Source organism: Amblyraja radiata, chromosome 4, assembly GCF_010909765.2.
Source record: "Amblyraja radiata isolate CabotCenter1 chromosome 4, sAmbRad1.1.pri, whole genome shotgun sequence".
NCBI classification, from domain to species: domain Eukaryota; kingdom Metazoa; phylum Chordata; class Chondrichthyes; order Rajiformes; family Rajidae; genus Amblyraja; species Amblyraja radiata.
The window spans coordinates 80302068-80320525 of record NC_045959.1 but is presented as its reverse complement, the minus strand read 5'-3'; the positions used below and the strand labels follow the sequence as shown (position 1 = coordinate 80320525).

The 18458-nt window shown below is 41.5% G+C and overlaps 1 protein-coding gene across 5 annotated transcripts in view; it reads left to right on the top strand.

Annotated features, from left to right (window-relative positions):
* Nucleotides 1-238: 238 nt before the first annotated feature.
* The window catches only part of pde7a (phosphodiesterase 7A), a 115388-nt gene continuing 97168 nt past the window's right edge, over nt 239-18458 (top strand). For 2 of the 5 annotated variants that reach the window (XM_033019808.1, XM_033019807.1), the window contains exons 1-2: nt 239-1105; nt 1250-1432. In XM_033019808.1, the coding sequence (XP_032875699.1) occupies nt 1289-1432 (144 nt within the window). In that variant the 5' untranslated portion in view covers nt 239-1105; nt 1250-1288. Of the gene's footprint in view, nt 1115-1146; nt 1433-18458 lie in introns of all 5 variants that reach the window. The other 3 variants (XM_033019805.1, XM_033019804.1, XM_033019806.1) reach the window with 2 other exon arrangements.

Genomic DNA, 18458 nt, shown 5'->3' with positions numbered 1-18458 from the left:
GCTGGTGCAAAGGCATATGTAAATGAATCCATTCCGATTGGACATATGTGAACATTGGGCATTGGATATCACACGATGGAACGAATCAAAAGGCAGAAAGGCAGCCGGACGGACGGCGGTAGCCACAGACTCTTAATATATAATAGATAGATGAGTCACAAGGAGGTGGTTACCTACATTAGTGTTCATCAACCAAAGGGCAAACCCAGATTGCAGGAATACCCTATCTGCTCTGTACGCTTTCGAGTACAGGTTCTCCGGTAACGTGAAAACCTCAGGGAGGGCTGTACTCTCCAGTTTATCCAATCGACTGTCAGATGACATTTTTAAAACCATAAATGTGCCAATAAGAAAAAATGATGAAAACATTTCCTATTTGTAATTGGTTTGTTTCATTTCTTGTTTTCAAGAAAGCAACCACACATGGCAGGTGGTTGGTTTCTGAAAACAAATAAAATCACTTAGGCAAAAAGAATATTTGTCGAGTTCTCCTTGCGCAGGTTAAAGCAGCGGCACAATTACTCTGCTTGCATTGTTCAGTGATCTTTCTTGGTAGAGGCGGTGGAGAGATTCAGCAGCAGCAGCAGCAGATGCAGAACGGTTTTGCTGCATTACATCGCGCCGAGGCAGTCGGTGGGTCGGGGCGGCCGTGCTGAGCGCGGCTCCAGGACGAAGCTCAGGTCACCGAGCAACCGCCGGTCGCGGGCCCGTGTACTTCAGCTCCGTCCTTCTCAGGCCGGAGATGAAGTGTTTTGAAAGAGGCGGCGAGAAATGAGGAAGCGTTGTTCTAAAGAGGAAAAGAGAAAAAAGAAGAAAGGGGAAGGCCTTGATGTGTAGGCCGTGCCTGGCCCTGTCGCCCATGGGCTTTCTCAGATAGGCGCCGCCGGCATCCGAGCAGGAGGGAGATTCCGCAACAGGAGAGAAGAGAGAGAGAGAGAAGAAAACACCCCATCAGGAGGCAGCGCACCCATGATGGGACTGGGAGGAAGCGGCTGCGTCCAGGTGTCGGTGACCGAGATTGACGCGGACTCGAGTTCGCTGGGAAAGCGAGATACCTGAAGCTGTATCAGCGCGAAGGCAAGCGGTTGCTGGAGGAGTGAACGAGGTGTGTGTGTGTGCAGTCGACTCGGTGGCCGCTGCCCACCCGGACCCGGTCCGACCCGGCTTCCTCGAGTCGCCCCCTCTCATGTCAAATGCCTCAGCCCTTTCCCCTTTATTAACCCCATTCTTTCTACTTTGTTTCCCCCAGCGTCCGTGTGTTCCGAGAAGCCGTTCCGTTCCCGGTTCAATGGCAGTATGTTATCAGTACCAGTTACCGGTGCTGCCTCTCGACAGGCCGGTACCCAAGCACGTCCTGAGCCGCCGAGGGGCCATCAGCTTCAGCTCCAGCTCGTCCCTTTTCGGCTGCGCCAACCCGAGACTCCTGTCACAGGTAAGAGGAGACCTCCCTCAACTTGTGCCCAGCGCCGTCTCTCCCCAAGTAAAGTTGTTCACTTGTTCAACTCCTCATGTCTCCAAAATTTACAGGAATTCACCCCTTTTCAGATTTACTCATCTTTGTTGTATTCGTGAGAAGTCCTCGGTTATAGGTACGCATAATTTATATTCACGACCACTGCTGCAGTCGTAAATCTGATCAAATGGAAACAAATTAATTGTTTTTGTTCGACTCGCGCCCAATTTGAGAATATAATTACAAGGCATTAATATGTGTAAATGTTGATTTTTATGTGAATCATCATCCAGCCTAACCTCCACTCGCATGATTGCGAACAAATTTAAAAGATTGTCAATTTCATTGACGCCAGTTCTTTAATTGGCGCATTGACCCCTGGCTAGTTAACATTGTAGAGCAAGTTTTGAATCTGGAGCCATGAGATATTCTTGGTATCCTGAAATGTTGGGCATTCATACAGGATATTCCACCGTGGAAGATGCAATGAAGCTATAAAAGTATTGTTGCTACTGACAAAGCTCACATCAATTGCCCATTTCTGGTTGGCTCTGAAGAGGTAATAGGCTTGTTGTTTGAAGTGTTGTAATTTGGCCCACAGCACTTTATATTAAAACGGTGACCTTTGAATCAACAACAGTGAAGGCGTTGAGATAAACGTCTCAAATCACAATGATGTGTGAATTAAATGGAGTTAATGTTATATCAAACATGCACATATCCTTGTAAGCAATGTAAATTGTGGTTTTGGAAGTGCTGTCAAGGAGTTTAATGAGTTGATGCAGAGTGTCTTGTTGATAGTAAACAGTAGTCAAGATATGGCAGTGATGGAGATAATATTTTGTGCTGAATGAAGTTGAGATTGCTTTTGTGCTGTTGCATTTGTATTGAACCAAGTGAGTTGAGGGGAGTTCTCTGTCATCCTTTCTCCTTAGTAATAGATGGTAAAACGACATAGGATTCATTCACCACAAAATATCCAGCCTCCGACCCACTCTTATAGCCACAATATCTTAGTGATCTATTTTGTTCAATTTCTGATTAGAGTTTAACGTAAAGAAAGCATGTTGTACATTATTTTGTTGGAGAATAACTTTTGCCTGATATTTGATACTTAGCATTTGAAGTATGACTGCTCTTCAAGTCTTGCAGAAAAAGTGTGGTGTTTGGAGCTGGAATTGTATTCAATATTTTTAAATCTATTTTGTATGCAGTAGGACTTGGGTGTCCACTATCATTATTGTCCTATTTGAAAGTAACAAACCTAATAACATAGCATTTTGCCATTGCAGCATTCTGTGTAGTTTGGGTAGAAGTGGGTGTTTATTCAGTGACTTGCACCTGGTTAATCATGTGTAGTTGGTATAGCAATAATGTGTTCAAATATTAATTGCACCTAATTAAGGGCCAATGTTGTTAATCCGTTGTAAATTTTGTGCTATGACATAATGTGGGCCATAAAATACCAGTGCATCCAAAAGGATGTCCTTAATGGATTCTGCAGTGAGACGCTTATGAATCTGGTAATCTCTTCTGAAACTCGATTTGATGGTGTGATTATGGGTTGCGATTGTCAGCAACTGCTAAATATTCCGTCGGTCCATTTGGGGAGGTGTGTTGGTGCAAGACTGCGACCCATGGAGCTGTGATTGGGTCTTTGAAGAGGGAACATACTGCAGAAACTGTGATTTGGATCAAACCATGTGTTAACTTTCATTTGTGTAAAACCGAAGCCAAATACTAATACTTGCATTGCTATGAGATCGTTGTAAAACATTTTTTTTTGGTCTCGTGGATTTATAAAATACTTTACCACTTTGTTATGTCTTTTATTATTTTGTGCACTTAATTAGTTTTGGAGTCGAAGATACATCCAAAACAAAAGCACACACGCTGAACAGGTTCACCATTGATTTTCTGGCATCCTTGATTCCAGACCCTTGCTGGATTTATATGTTTTGCAGGACCAACGGAGGTCACAGCCATGTGGGTGGGGGTGGGGAACGCAGACCCCCGACCGCAGGGTGCATATTCGACCCGCTGATCGCTGCAGAAGTCACGATGAGGTTGAGATCGGCCGCCTCACCAGGCCTCTACACCACATTTTCGGGGGGACTTCCAGGGGGGATTTCAAATGCACTCTTGTCATTTTGTCCGGATTTAGTCATTTTGTCCGGTGATAAAAACTGCTTGGAGTGCACCAGCTGTAGCGTATCCGATATTTAATAAAATTGTACCATAACCTGTCTGTTCTTATTCCATACCTGGGCTAAGGAAGGCAAGTATCCTCTGCTTTCTTCTCCACCTTATCTACCTGTGTTGCCCATTTGGGGATCCTTGAACTTGTATATTAAAGTCCTCTGTTGTTCAATAACCTAGATTCCAACCATTCCTTGTGCGTGTCCTTCAAAATAGGTCATAAGTGATAGGAGCAGAATTAGGTCATTAGGCCCATCAAGTCTGCTCAGCCATTCAATCATGGCTGATCTATCTCTCCCTCCTAACCCCATTCTCCTGCCTTCTTCCCATAACCCTGACACCCTTATTAATCAAGAATCTATCTACCTCTGCCTTAAAAATATTAATTGACTTAACCTCAACAGCCTTCTGTGGCAAACAATTCCACAGATTCACCACCCTCTGACTAAAGAAATCCCTCCTCATCTTCCTAAAGGAACATCCTTTAATTCTGAGGCTACGACTAGGCTCTCCCACGAGTGGAAACAACCTCTCCACATTCACTCTAACCAAGCCTTTCACTATTTGGGACCTTATTCTTATTCTCCCTCATTCTTCTAATCTCCAGCGAGTACAGGCCCTCAGTGCCATCAAACGCATTTAGTTGGATTAAATTACATTTGTCATTGATCACTTTAACAGGTTATCAATATTGTCTGGTAGCCTAAGGCCACCAGGGCCACCAACAACAACAGCATTTGGTGTAATCAGTGATCTTGTTTCATACTTACTACATTCACACCCAAATTGTTAATGTACGAAACCATTAGGGGCCCCAGGATGGATCCCTGTGGTACAACATTGGTCACAGATCTCTAACCACATATCAACACTTAACCATTACCCTCTGCTTCTTATTAGCAAGCTAATTTTGGATCCAAGTTGTCAACATGTCTTGGATTTCATGGGTGTTAACTTATAGGACTTGCCATCCATGTGTGGTTCGTGGTGCTCCCAACGCGGGTGGCGCTGACCAACATCACGGAGTCCTGGGACCTTTGCCAGGGGCCGCCAGCGTTGAATCTCCGCCCAGCTTGGCCTGTGGACTTCGGGAGCCACGGACTCCGGTGGGAGGTGGCCAAATCAGAGGTCCAGGCCGCTGAGGATGTTCTTCCGCCCGACGTCGGGGTTCCATCGTTCCCAGCGAGAGGGCCTGAGCATCGGGCTGCCCGTAGCGGCGACTTTGGTGGGCTTGGGAGGCCACGGGTGAACATCGGGAAACATTAATGAGGAGGTTGACTGGACTTTGGTGCCTTCCCTCACAGTGGGGAACGTTGGTGCCGCTGTGGGGATGTTTGTGTTGTGGACTATTGTGTTCTGTGTTTTTGTTTTGTTTTTATTCGTATGACTATGGGAAATAGCATTTCGTTGTCTCTTAGTTGAAGATAATGACAATAAAATTGAATCAAATCAAATCAAACCACATTTGCTGTCATGCAGTTATTTCACACTTTAAGTGCTCAGTGAAAAAGATTTTGTTTTTTAAATTCATAATAAATAATACAATACAAAACAAAGGTCTGTCAACGCGTCAGTAATCACTCTTGCCTGCATATGCAGCCTGAGATGCATCACATTAGGCACTGCGGGAGAAGGGGGTTAATCTACTTTGAGCTTGCTGAGGCTTCCGAAAGAGACAACAGGCCAAAGTCAGCATGGCTTTGTGAACGGGAGGTCTTGCTTGACAAATTGCTGGAATGCTTTGAAGAAGTAAATAGCATGACAGATAAAGGAGAGAGTCAGTAGATGTTGTTTACTTAGATTTTCAGAAAGTCTTTAATAAGGTGCCACACGTGAGGCTACGAAGGAAGCTGAGAGCCCACGGTGTCAATGGGCAGATACTAGCATAAATAGCACGTTGGCTGGATGGCAGAAGACAAAGAGTGGCAATAAAGGGGGCTTATTCTGGTTGGCTGCCAGTGACTAGCGGAGTTCCACGGGGATCTGTGCTCGGGCCACTACTCTTCACGTTGTATATTAATGATTTGGACGAGGGGTTAGAAGGCTTTGTCGCCAAGGTTGTGGATGATACGAAAATATCGAGGGGCAGGTCGTGTAGAGAAAGCAGGGGTTCTGCAGAAGGACTTGGACAGGTTAGGAGAGTGGGCAGAGATGTGGCAGATGGAATATAGCATAGCAAAGTGTGGAGTCATACATTTTGGTCGTAGGAATAATGGCGTAGATTATTATTTTCTAAATGGAGAGAGAATCCAGACATCTTAGATGCAAAGGGACTTGGGAGTGCTGGTGCAGGATTCGGTTGTAAAGAAAGCAAACTCAATGTAAACATGCTAGCATTTATTTTAAGAGGGCCTGCATACAAAATCAGGGATGTAATGTTGAGGCTCTATACAGTGCAGGTGAGGCCGCATTTGGAATATTATGAGCAATTTTGGACACCATATCTGAGGAAGAATGTGCTAGATCTAGAGAGGGTCCAGAGGAGTTTTACAAAATGAGTGTCTGCCTGCACTGGGCTTGTACTCGCTGGAGTTTAGAAGAATGACAGGGGACCTCATTGAAACATGCAGAATAGTGAAAGGCTTGGATAGAGTGGATGTGGAGAGGATGTTTCCACGAGTGGGAGAGTCTAGGACTAGAGGTCATAGCCTCAGAATTAAAGGATGTTCCTTTAGGAAGGAGGTGAGGAGAAATTTATTTAGCGAGAGGGTGGTGAATCTGGAATTCTTTGCCACAGAAGGCTGTGGAAGCCATGTCAGTGAATATTTTTAAGGCAGAGATAGATTCTTGATTAGTAGAGGTGTCAGAGGTTATGGGGAGAAGGCAGGAGAATTGGGTTAGGAGGGAGAGATAGATTAGCCATGATTGAATGGCGTTGTAGACATGATGGGCCGAATGACCTAATTTCACTCCAATCACTTATGACCTTATGACAACAGATGCTGGAATCTTGAGCAAAAAGTAAACTGCTGAAGGGACTGGCCTATTAAGTAAGATACCTGGGCGCCTTAGGATACCCTAGGGCGGCATGGTGGCACAGCAGTAGAGTTGCTACCTTGCCCCACCAGAGTCCCAGGTTCGATCCCGACTGCGGGTCCTTTCTGTCTGGAGTTTGAATGTTCTCTCCATGATTGCGTGGGTTTTCGCCGTGATCTTCGGTTTCCTACCACACTCCAAAGACCTACAGGTTTGTAGGTTAATTGGCTTGGTATAAGTGTAAATTGTCCCACGTGTGTGTAGGGTAGTGTTAATGTGTGGGGATCATTGGTCGGTGCGGACTTGCTTGCCCAAGGGCCTGTTTCCACGATGTATCTCGAAACTAAACCTTTTTTTAATGGTAATTTGTCAACTCCTTGAATTTATTGACCAGAATGTTCTTTAACTTTAACATCTACTCCTTAAGAATAGGTCTTGTTTGTCTATTAGGAGGAGTCTCATTTCTTCCAAATGTGCTGTGTCCAGCATATTACTGATCCACATTTTAAATGTTGGTATATTAGCATTTTCCCAAAATTTAAGTATAAGTTTTTTTGCTGTTATTAACCCATAATTGAAAAATGAGTTTTGGTGTGTATTTAATTTGTTCCTATCTCCACTTACTCCAAATATAATCATTTCAGTGTTAGGTTCCATTTTTGTCTTAAATAGCTTTGAGAATATATCAAATATATCACACCAAAATTTATAAAGTTTTGAACAAGAGACAAATGAGTGCGTAATATTGGCCTTTTGAGAAAGACATTTATCGCAAATGGGAGAAATATTTGGATAAAATTTATTCAACCTAGTTTTGGAATAATATAATCTATGTAATATTTTAAATTGAATTTAGTTATGTCTAGCATTGATCGAACATTTATGTATATGTATCAAATATTTTTCCCATGTTTCTTTTGAGATTTTTATCATTAATTCTTTTTCCCAGTCTTCTCTAATTGCTTCTGTTGATGGTAATTCTATATTTAAAATACTGTTATACAAGTATGATATTAATTTTGTTGACTCCGCATTCATATTCATTACTTCTTCCAGTGGGTCTAAAATTATACTTTGGAATCTTGGTATATATTTCTTCATAAAGTCACATACCTGTAGGTATTTAAAATATTGATTGTTATTCAATTTAAATTTTGATTTTAGTTGTTGAAATGATAATAAATTTCCCAATTCATACAAATCACCTACCTTTTTAATTCCCACTTTTCCCCATTGTTTATATGTTTTATCCATACCAGATAGTTTAAATACTGGGTTATTCACTATTGGTGTTAACACTGATAAATTTCTTAATTTTAAAGTTAATTTTACTTGTTTCCAGATTCGTATTGTATTTTGTATAATTGGATTCTTCTTATATAACATATTATTCAGCTTTATTGGGGAAAAAATGATCGCTCCTAGATCGTAGAGGCCGCAATCCTCTTTCTCCATTCTTATCTATTCCAACTGTTGAGCAGAACTGTCCAACCAATAAATTATATTTTTAATATGTACTGCCCAATAATAGTATAGAAAATTAGGTAATGCAAACCCCCCCCCACCTCTTTGGGTTTGCACAAGTGATTTCTTTTAATTCTATGTGCTTTATAATCCCAAATAAAATTAAAAATATTCGAGTCTAAATTTTTTTTTTAAAGTGTTTTGGTATATATATCGGTATAGATTGGAATAAATATATTATTTGTGGTAGCGCTATCATTTTTATAGCGTTTATTCTGCCGATTAGTGACAGTGGGAGCGTTCTCCAGTGAATTTAATCAGTGAATCAAATGTATTTAATAATGGTATAAAATTAGCATTAAATAATGATTTATATCTTCTAGTAACTTGAATACCCAAATACTTAAATTTTTCCGTTGCGATTTTAAATGGAAATTTTAATAGGTGATTCGCTTTCTGGGGTTTTAATGACATAATTTCACTTTTATTCCAATTCTATAACCGGAGAAAGAGCCAAATTCCTCTATTAGATTTAATAGATTCGGGATGCTCGTTTGGGAGTTTGTAATATATAAAAGTATATCATCTGCATATAGTGATATTTTATTAATAGTATCCTTAGTATTATATCCCTGAATATCCGGATGCCTTATCTTTTCAGCAAGCGGCTCTATCATAAGTGCAAATAGCAGGGGTGATAAAACACAGCCCTGCCTATTGCCCCTCGATAATTGAAATTTTGAAGATAATATATTATTAGTTAGTATTCTTGCCATTGGTTTATCATATAGTAATTTAACCCATCTGATAAAATTCTCTCCCATATTAAATTTTTGGAGTACTTTGTATAAATACTGCCATCCTACCTGATCAAATGCTTTCTCTGCATCCAGAGATATAACTGACAAGTCTTCCTTTTCCGTTTTGTATGAATACATTATATTAAAAAGGCGTCTCAAATTGTTAGATGATTGTCTTTTAGGTATAAACCCCGTTTGGTCCGGATTTATCAATTTATTAATATATTTACTCAATCTTCTTGCTAAAGTTCTCGCTGAAATTTTCTGATCTGTATTTAGGAGTGATATGGCTCTATATGAGCCCGGTTCTTCCAAGTCCTTATCTTTTTTAGGTATTAACGTAATTGTGGATTCGGCTAATGTTTCTGGTAATTTATTTTCGGTAAAGGCATATTTATATAACTTAAATAACCGTGGTACCATTAACTCCTGGAAACCTTTATAGAATTCATTATTAAAACCATCTGGTCCTGGCGTTTTCTAATTTTTCAGCTCTTTTATTGTTTCACTTATTTCTTCCCTTGTGATCTGTGCTCCTAATTCCTCTTGTTCCAAAATATCCAATTTTGGCAGATTACAATTATCTAAAAAATCTACAATTATATTGTCTTCTATTTTCGTTTTAGACGTATACAAGTTTTGATAAAATTGGGCAAACCTTTTATTAATATCCTGGGGTAACATTAATAGTTTCCCATTCTCTGATTTGATTTTAGTAATCGTCTTTTCCTTCTCCTGTTTCTTCAATTGTCTAGCCAGAAGTTTATGTGGTTTATCACCAAATTCAAACTGTGCCTGTTTTGTGATCTGAAATAATCTTATTACTCTTGCTGATAATATTCGATTAAGTTTAAATTTCAATAATGTGATCTTATTATGTTTATCTATAGTTGGGTCTTTTGCGTTATCTAATTCTAATATTTTAATTTATTTTTCTAAAGTCTCTTGTTCTATGGATTTCTTTTTATTTTGGTAACTTTGATATGAGATTATAACTCCACGTATAAATGCCTTAAAAGTTTCCCATAAAAAAGATGGTGAAATGCCTGGTGTCTCATTTGTATCAAAAAAGAATTTCATTTGTTGTTTTAAATACTCATAACCTTGTGGATTATTAATTAACTGTGTTTTAAAACGCCAAAACGATTTTATACCTGGCGTTCCCTCTAGTTTTAAAGTAAAGGTCAATGGTGAGTGATCAGAAATAATACTATTGTGATATTTAGGGTTAATCGTATAAGGAATTAATTTTGTGTCCACTAAAAAATAATCAATTCTCGAATAAGTTTTATGTACCGCTGAGTAAAATGAGTATTCCCTTCCCGTAGGGTTGACTATTCTCCATACGTCTGTTATATTAGTGTTTTTTATATATATGTTTAAAAATTCACTAGTTTTAGATTTAACCTTACTCTTCCTTACTTTTATTGATTTATCTAAATATGTATCTATAACACAATTAAAATCCCCCCCTAATATTACATTTTGGTAATTATACTCATCTATTATATCCGTGATTTTCTTAAAACATTGTGGGTTATCAAAATTTGGTGCATAAATATTTATCAGAGTCAGTGGTGTAGAATAGATTTCTCCTGCCACTATAGTGTACCTTCCTTCCTTATCAGATATAGTGTTCTTTGATATAAATGGTATACCTTTCCGAATAATAATAGCCGTACCTCTAGCTTTAGAAGTAAATGACGAATAATAAGTTTGGCCTATCCAATTTGCTTTTAGTCTCATCTGTGTTTGTAATTTCACATGCGTTTCTTGTAAAAACGCAATATCCACCTTTATAGATTTTAATTGAGCCATAATCTTACCCCTTTTAATTGGATCGTTCGCAACCCTAATGTTCCAACTACAAAATGTAATTCCTCCATTCCTTTTTCCCCTAATGTCTTGCATTCTTAATTAGTTTTGCTAGTTTTAATTCATGTGGTGTGGTTAAATACCTTGAGGTTTTGGGTGTGGGGTAACCGTCCCCTATTAACGTTATTTTACATCTCCTCCGTCTATTGAACCTCCATAGGAAGAAGAAAGAAGTGAGTTGAAAAATACATAGAAAAAACAGAATACTATTATTAAGTAAACCATATAACAGTGAATTATAATTTAAAAAAAAGAGTGATTTTAAGGTATCAAAAATGGGACACCTTAAATTCTCATTGCCACCTAAGGTGGTCCGAATATTATTGACTTCCGCCGTTGGAATTGTACATTGAGCTCAGCCCCCCAAATTAAGCTGTCCTAGACAATATCATGCCATTTCCCCTTAATATAGCCAAAAATCTTAACCTACATAGAGGAAAAAATAAATAAATAAATAAATAAATTGTAACCAGTCAAGCCAAAATCAAAAAAAACAAAAAAAACAACAACCAAAATTTCATCATAAAAGATTATTCTTAAGGTGTTGGTCCCCATTTATTGATTTCTTGGATTCATGTGGTGACATAGTATCATGAAAACCAACAGTTTCAGGTATGGGTGAAAGATGATTTAGAATATTTAAGAAAAATCATCTCACTGTGGCTATGGAATAATCTCCCTCCTGCTTTCCTTCTTCACTTATTCCTTCTCTTTCACTTTTTCTTTATTGGTTTTTCACCAACGCTCACTAATCTATTCACTTTTCACAACCTCTTTTTCTTCTCTCCTTTCTCACTTCTCTCTATTAAAAAAAAAAAAAAGGGAAGTTGTACAGAGAATGTAATATGTTAACATCGTTTTTGTACCAATGCATTGTACTCACTTCTAATAAATAAAATATTAAAAAAAAAATATATATATATATAAATAAAAAATAAAACTTTAACATCTACTTCTTATTCCATTTTGGTTCATAATGACCCCATTATTTCCGCGATTACCCTTGTGTCCTTAAAATACTACAACTAAATTCCCAAACACTTTATTTTATCTTCTTTGTTAGTCATCTTTTGTGCTCCCTCTTTGCCATCCTAGTTTCCTTCTTGAGCACTCCTGATGAACCTCTCTCCATTTGCTGTATGCTTCCTCATTTTTCTTTTATCCAGCCCTACCTTGACACCAACATTTTCTCTTTTATCACACCTCCTGAAGTTCTTGGCTTTGAACTCTTATAATTTCTCCTTTTGAATTACTTCCATTGTTGGATGCAGACTTACTTGCAAGTAGCTGTTCCTAGTCTTTTATTGTGAGTTTCTCTCCTATGATATTGGAATGGGAAACATTTGGAACTTTAAATTTCTGGTCATCAAAGTCCATTTCCATAATTATCTTGAAGAGTAGAGGTATGGTCACTATCTCCAAACTATTCTCCCACTGACTTTCTAAGCATTAGCCTGATTAAAACTATTTGTCATCGTTTTTCATATTTCCACCAATCTAAAGAAGTTTAGTGTGCTGCAGACCTTTACTACTGAGAAGATGTGCATGTTCACTGATGATTTCCACAAACATAAAAACAGACGTACCAATGTTCTGGTCAAATTCTGCTATATGATTGAAATAATGTTATGTAGTACCATAGTTATAGGGTGACTCGAGTTTTCTAGTGCAGTAGTATACACTAGTCACTCGATATGATCCTCTGCTCATATTTTTCACTTGGCAAATATGCATCTTCCTGTCCTGCTACCTTCAGGGATCCTTGTAAGTAGATTCAACTAAATTTGTTTTCTGCTACTTATTGTGTATTCCCTTTGTTTTGTCTTCACCAAATGTGTGATGACTTTGGATTCATTTCCATTTGTTGTTTTAGATGTCCACCAAATCGATCTTCAAGTTTGTAGTTTTCTTCCTTGCTTAACTCATGCTGGCAATATGGATTGGGTGCCATGTCTACAGATCCCTGAAGGTAAAATGACAGAAAGATAAGATGGTAGAAATAGTAACAAGGTAGAAAACTTGCAAAGATAAAAGTATAACATATAAGAGCAGCGTTTCTTGTATTTTACTCCAAAACTGGTACTGCATGTTGCATTCATGTTACATTATCCCTATACGATGATAACATCATAGAAGATGCAGAGTAAATGTTCCAGGATATTGGCAGGTATATGGAAATGATATGTAAACATGCATGATGTATGCTCAGCTGTAAAGGACTGCAGTATGTTATATGCAAGCTGTTTAATCATGTACCTTCATTTGCATCAAAATCTTAATATATTCCACTATTAGCAAGTGATTGAACCAATGCCTTCCAGATGTGAAGACCACTATTGATTTCTATCCTTTTCTGCCCAGTGAGCTAGTTTAGAACACAGTTTATCACTTTCCCCAAGTCCCTGAAACATTGATTATTTATCTTTCCATAGTTGTTACTTGGTTTGCTATTTTCCAGCATTTTATATTTTTGACATTTGTGTCTGGATCCTGTCGGCTCTTAGTCAATTACCTTATTAAAATCCAAGTAGTCTATGTCAGATGTGCACAGATTGGTACCACCACAAAAAAATTCAGTTGTTTATCTTGTGTTAACAAGTCCTTACTAATTGACCTTGATTAACCTGTGCCACTAAATGTTGACTGGTATTGTTGTCCAGTTTAAAAAAATAAAATAAAAATTTACCTATTGCAATGTTAGGCTGAATGAACAATGTCATTAATGTATGAATTTATGTTCTAAACATGTGCAATATTTTAGATCCTTAGCACGACACCTGTAGCTGAAGAGACTTTAGTAAATTGTCAGAGGCTCCATTAGTTTCCTTTTAATGGATCTGGGATGTATGTTCAGACCTGGCATTTATCCACTTTTATAGAGGTCATATTGCTTAATGTGTAATGTTTTGATAGTTACCCTTTGAGTATTACCTGTTCTTTGTAACAAAAGTGTCTGCCATGAAAATGGATTCAGAATATTTGTTCAAAATCATATGCATCTTCTGCCTCCATCCTTGGGTTATTATTTTGATCTAAAAGGCCCCACCCTTATTTTGATTTCTTTGTTATGTTTATAAAACATCTGAGTGTTTTTGTTTTTTCCTGCTTATTTTTTTCATGCAACTTCTATGTCATGCTAATTTTAAAATTTTATTCCTGCACCTTTTAAACTTATCTTTGCTTTGCACAGTACTAAATCATCGTCTTCAATTTCACGCCATGGATGCTGCCTGACCCAATGAATCCCACCAGCAGTTTTCTTTTTGCTCATGATTTCAACATCTTCACTGGCTCTCCACTCCATCCTGACACACCCTGACCAGCGGGACAGTTATGTGCGGATGCTATTCATAGATTATAGCTCTGCCTTTAACACCATCCCCCCCCCCCCCCCCCCCCCCATCCCACACTGATTGCCCCCCCCCCCCCTCTCTCTCACACCATCACCAGTTCAGGGTGATGCTGGTGGTCTCCGCCCATACTCCTATATGTTTATAGTCTAATTTTTTAATAGTTCTTTTTTAAACGTATTTTTATACTCATATTCCTGTGCAGCTGGAGGACTGCTCCAACAAAATGTCGTTGTCTTGTACAATGACAATAAAGATTATTATTATTATTATTATCTGCAGTCTCTTGTGTTGACATTTTGGGTTTGGTGGTCAATATAACTGTGGAAGTCTGGCATTGGAAGCTAAAACCCTAGCCTGAGATGAAGATGTCAAGAAAATGAAAAGAAGAATTAGATATAGACTGTGTAAAATTGAGAGCGCGGTGGAGATTAGTAACAAAGGGGCATGAAATTATTGAATCTACAAATGCAGGAAGTGGCACCAATGTATTATCACTGTAACAGAAAAAGACTTTCACGTATCCTACAAAGTGGCGGGTATAATTTGGGTCCATGCAATTTATCATAGTCACGTTTTTGACTTGGAGAAAATGAAGAGTTGAAGAATGTTGATGAAGAATTTGAACCAGACATACGAGTATTGTGGTGCAGGTGGACAAATTCCTTCAGGGAACGGCCTTGTGCAGAGGGATAGGATCTTTACTAGGTGGTGCTTATGCTTCATGGCTCCAGAGACTTGAGTTTGACCAGAACTCACTAGGCATCATGTTTTTGTGAAATGGGAGAAAACCAGAACAGGGAGGTGGAATTTGCATGATCACAGCAATACAAACAGACAGGCAGCATTGTCCTTGTCAGCAAAATTCATTACTCTCAACTAAATGAACCAACAGTCACTGCATAAACAAATGTAGTTCAACAAAGACACATTTGCATCTCCTCTTGGTTTTGCAAAATCTCCTTGAGTAATTACAAAACCAAAGATCCTTATCGCGGCTAAAAGAACCATCAGTGCGTCTATGGTTTGCATATTAACTGCACAATTCTTTAACCCTTAGCTAAGTTCTCATCATGCCGTGTGATTACAATTTTATAGCAAGTCACAAATAAAAGATCACGCGGGTTTGTTTTTCATCGCAGTGCTACAAACTAGAGTCAATGCTTTTATTAGATTAAAAATACACCGATCTAGAAAGCAGTTCTGTGCTATGTTGTGGATAATGTTTCTAGCCAAAGAGGCTGAGCTCTAAGGAATTGTCAATTTGTCTGGAGGGATGGGCCATGCACTCAACATGATCAAACAAAAGATAAATGTATTTTCATAACCTGCCTTGTAACAGTCAGATATGGAAAATGGCTATTTGTCAGTGAAACGGATGTTAATGATGAAATACAACATCTTTGATGGTCAGCACAGCTGGAGGCCTTGAGGAAATGAGTGCCTGGTCTATATTGGAGTGGCAGTGATCCGTATCTTCTTGTATGGCTCTGATGCTTGGTGAATCTTCAGCAGATACTACAGGGCATTGGAAAGATATTACCAATGCTGTCTCTGCAGAATCCTCCATATTAATTGGAGGGATAAGTAAACCAACTTATGCATTTTTTTTTCCAGACCACTGTCCCCACTAGTTACACTCAGTCAGCTCCGTTGGACAGGCCACATTGTTTGCATGTCTGACTACAAAGTCCCGAAACAGATACTCTAGTCTGAACTCCGATAAGGTAAGAGATGACCATTTGGCACTACACAAATAACCCACCATCTTCCACCCTATCTGTGGAAGAGTCTGTGGTTCCCATAATGACCCAATTAATCATCTCAGAATACGTAATTGGAGTGGCAACAAGATGTAATTGAGACTGAGAAATAGCTAAAAAACAACTCGAGTGGATAATATTCTAAAATGAATGAATGGCTGCACAGTGGCACAGCTGATAGAGCTGATGTTTCACTGTGCCAGAGACCTGTCTTTGCTTCTAACCTGGGGTGGTGTCAGTGTGGAGTTTGCAGGTACTCCCTGTGACTGTGTAGGTATCCTCTAGGTGCTCCGGTTTCTTCTCACATCCTCAAGATGGGTGGTTTCTTGGTTAATTGGCTTCTGTAAATTGCTCCTAGTGTATCGGGAGTAGATGCGAAAGTGGACAAATGTACAACTAGTATGAACAGGTGATTGATGATCGGCTTATCGTCAATAGGTAAGGCCTGTTTCCGAGCTGTATCTTTCAATGAAATAGATTTAGCTTGTGGCGCGGCGATAAGCCAGAAATGAAGGCGAGGAGCCAGGTATTTAGGGAGGACTTTTATTTTGGTGTTGTTCTCTTGTCCAGTCGGGTCTGTAACAGAGAGATCGCGCCTAAATCCCTGCCCTTTATCCCTATAGCTAAGGGCCGCCCACGGACTAGTTCATTCTCGTGCCGAGGGGTTTGATAGTGGAATGGCCCGACCCTTGGGAGCCGCCACAGCACCCCCCCCCCCCCCCCCCCCCCCCAGAACAGGAGGTACAAAAGCACTACAACTCGACCGGACTGCATAACGAGGCACAGGTGGAGGGACAGGCAGAGGGAGCTGTGAAGGGGGGGGGGGGGGCGACCTCACGGCCGAGGCTGGGCAACCAGCACCGGCTGGCCAATGTCCAAATGTGCCGGCTTTAACCAGTCAATCGACACTGCCTCCAGCCGACCCCCATGTCCAACACAAAGGTCGTCTGTACGTGCTCCAGCACCCGGAACAGGCCTCTGGAGCGGCATCTGGTGGGCGTGACGGCGCAGGAAAACATAGGGGCAGTCCCGGAGGGCTGATGGCACGTGCGAGCAGTGCATGGTGCGACATCGACACGGGCGCTGTAGGGTGGATGAGGGCAGTCCCTGTTGCGTCGGGCGCCGACGGCACAAACTCCCCGGGCACCGTGAGTGGCGACCCGTAAACGAGCTCCGCTGAAGATGAGGCCAAGTCCTCCTTAGGAGCAGTTTGGATGCCCAGCAAGACCCACGGCAACTCGTCCATCCAGTCCAGGCCGGAGAGTCGCGCCTTCAGCGCTGCCTTGAGCTGCCAGTGGAACCTCTCCACCAGGCTGTTTGCCTGTGAGTGATAGGCCGTGGTGTGGTGCAACCGCACACCCAACAGGTGAGCCATGGCCGTCCACAGCTCAGAGGTCCCCCCGGTCCGAGGAGATGTCCACCAGCACCCCGAAAGCGAGCAATCCAGTGCGCGGACAACGCACGAGCGCACGTAGCTGTCGAAGTATTGGCCAGCGGTATGGCTTTTGGCCACCACGTGAAGTGGTCCACCATCGTGAGGAGGTGGGTGATGCCCCGGGACGGCGGGAGAGGCCCCACAATGCCCACGTGGAGGTGGTCGAACCGCCGGTGTGGTAGACCGAACTCCTGGAGAGGCGCCCGGACATGGCGCTGGATATTTGCCGTTTGGCACGGAATACAGGTGCGGGCCCAGTGGCCAACCTGCTTGCGCAGACCGTGCCACATGAACCGAGCAGCCACAAATGCTCTGTCTCCCGGATGGATGGATGGGTGAGCCAGCCCGCGGATCATGTCAAAAGCCCCCCGGCGCCAGGCGGCAGGGACGATGGGGCACGGCTGACCGGTCGACACATCGCACAGTATTGTTGCTCCTCCAGGGCCAAGAGGGACATCCTCATGGCGAAGGCCGGAGATGGCAGTCCAGTAGGCGGGCATTTCACTATCCGTGAGCTGAGCCTCCGCCAGGGCAGAATAGTCAATGCCGGGCGCCACCTCGAAAACGACGTAACGGGGGGGCGGGACAACGCATCGGCCATTCATTTCCTCAAGGCCTCCAGCTGTGCTGACCATCAAAGATTTCATCGTTAACATCCGTTTCACTGGGAAATAACCATTTTCCATATCTGACTGTTACAAGGCAGGTTCTCCTTCCCCTCGATGAAGCGGATGGAGGTGGTGTACTCCGAGATGTACGCCAACTGCCGATGCTGCCGTGCGGACCAGGGATCGGAAACCTTTGCCAGGGTGAATGTGAGCGGCTTGTGGTCCGTGTAAGCGGTGAATAGGCGGCCCTCCAGGAAGTAGCGGTAGTGGCGCACCACCAGGTACAAAGCCAGGAGCTCGCGGTCGAATGCGCTGTACTTCGTCTGGGCGTGGCTGAGGTGCCAGCTGAAGAAGGCCAACCCCCGTCCGTCAGTTGTTCCAGCACGGCACCGACTCCGAGGCGTCCACCGTAACGGCGGTCGGGGCATCTTCCCCCGGGTGAACCAGCAGCGCAGCCCGAGCAAGGGCTTCCTTCGCGCCGTCAAATGCCGCCACCGCCTTGTCGCTCCACTCGACGTCCTTAAGCCTACCCGAC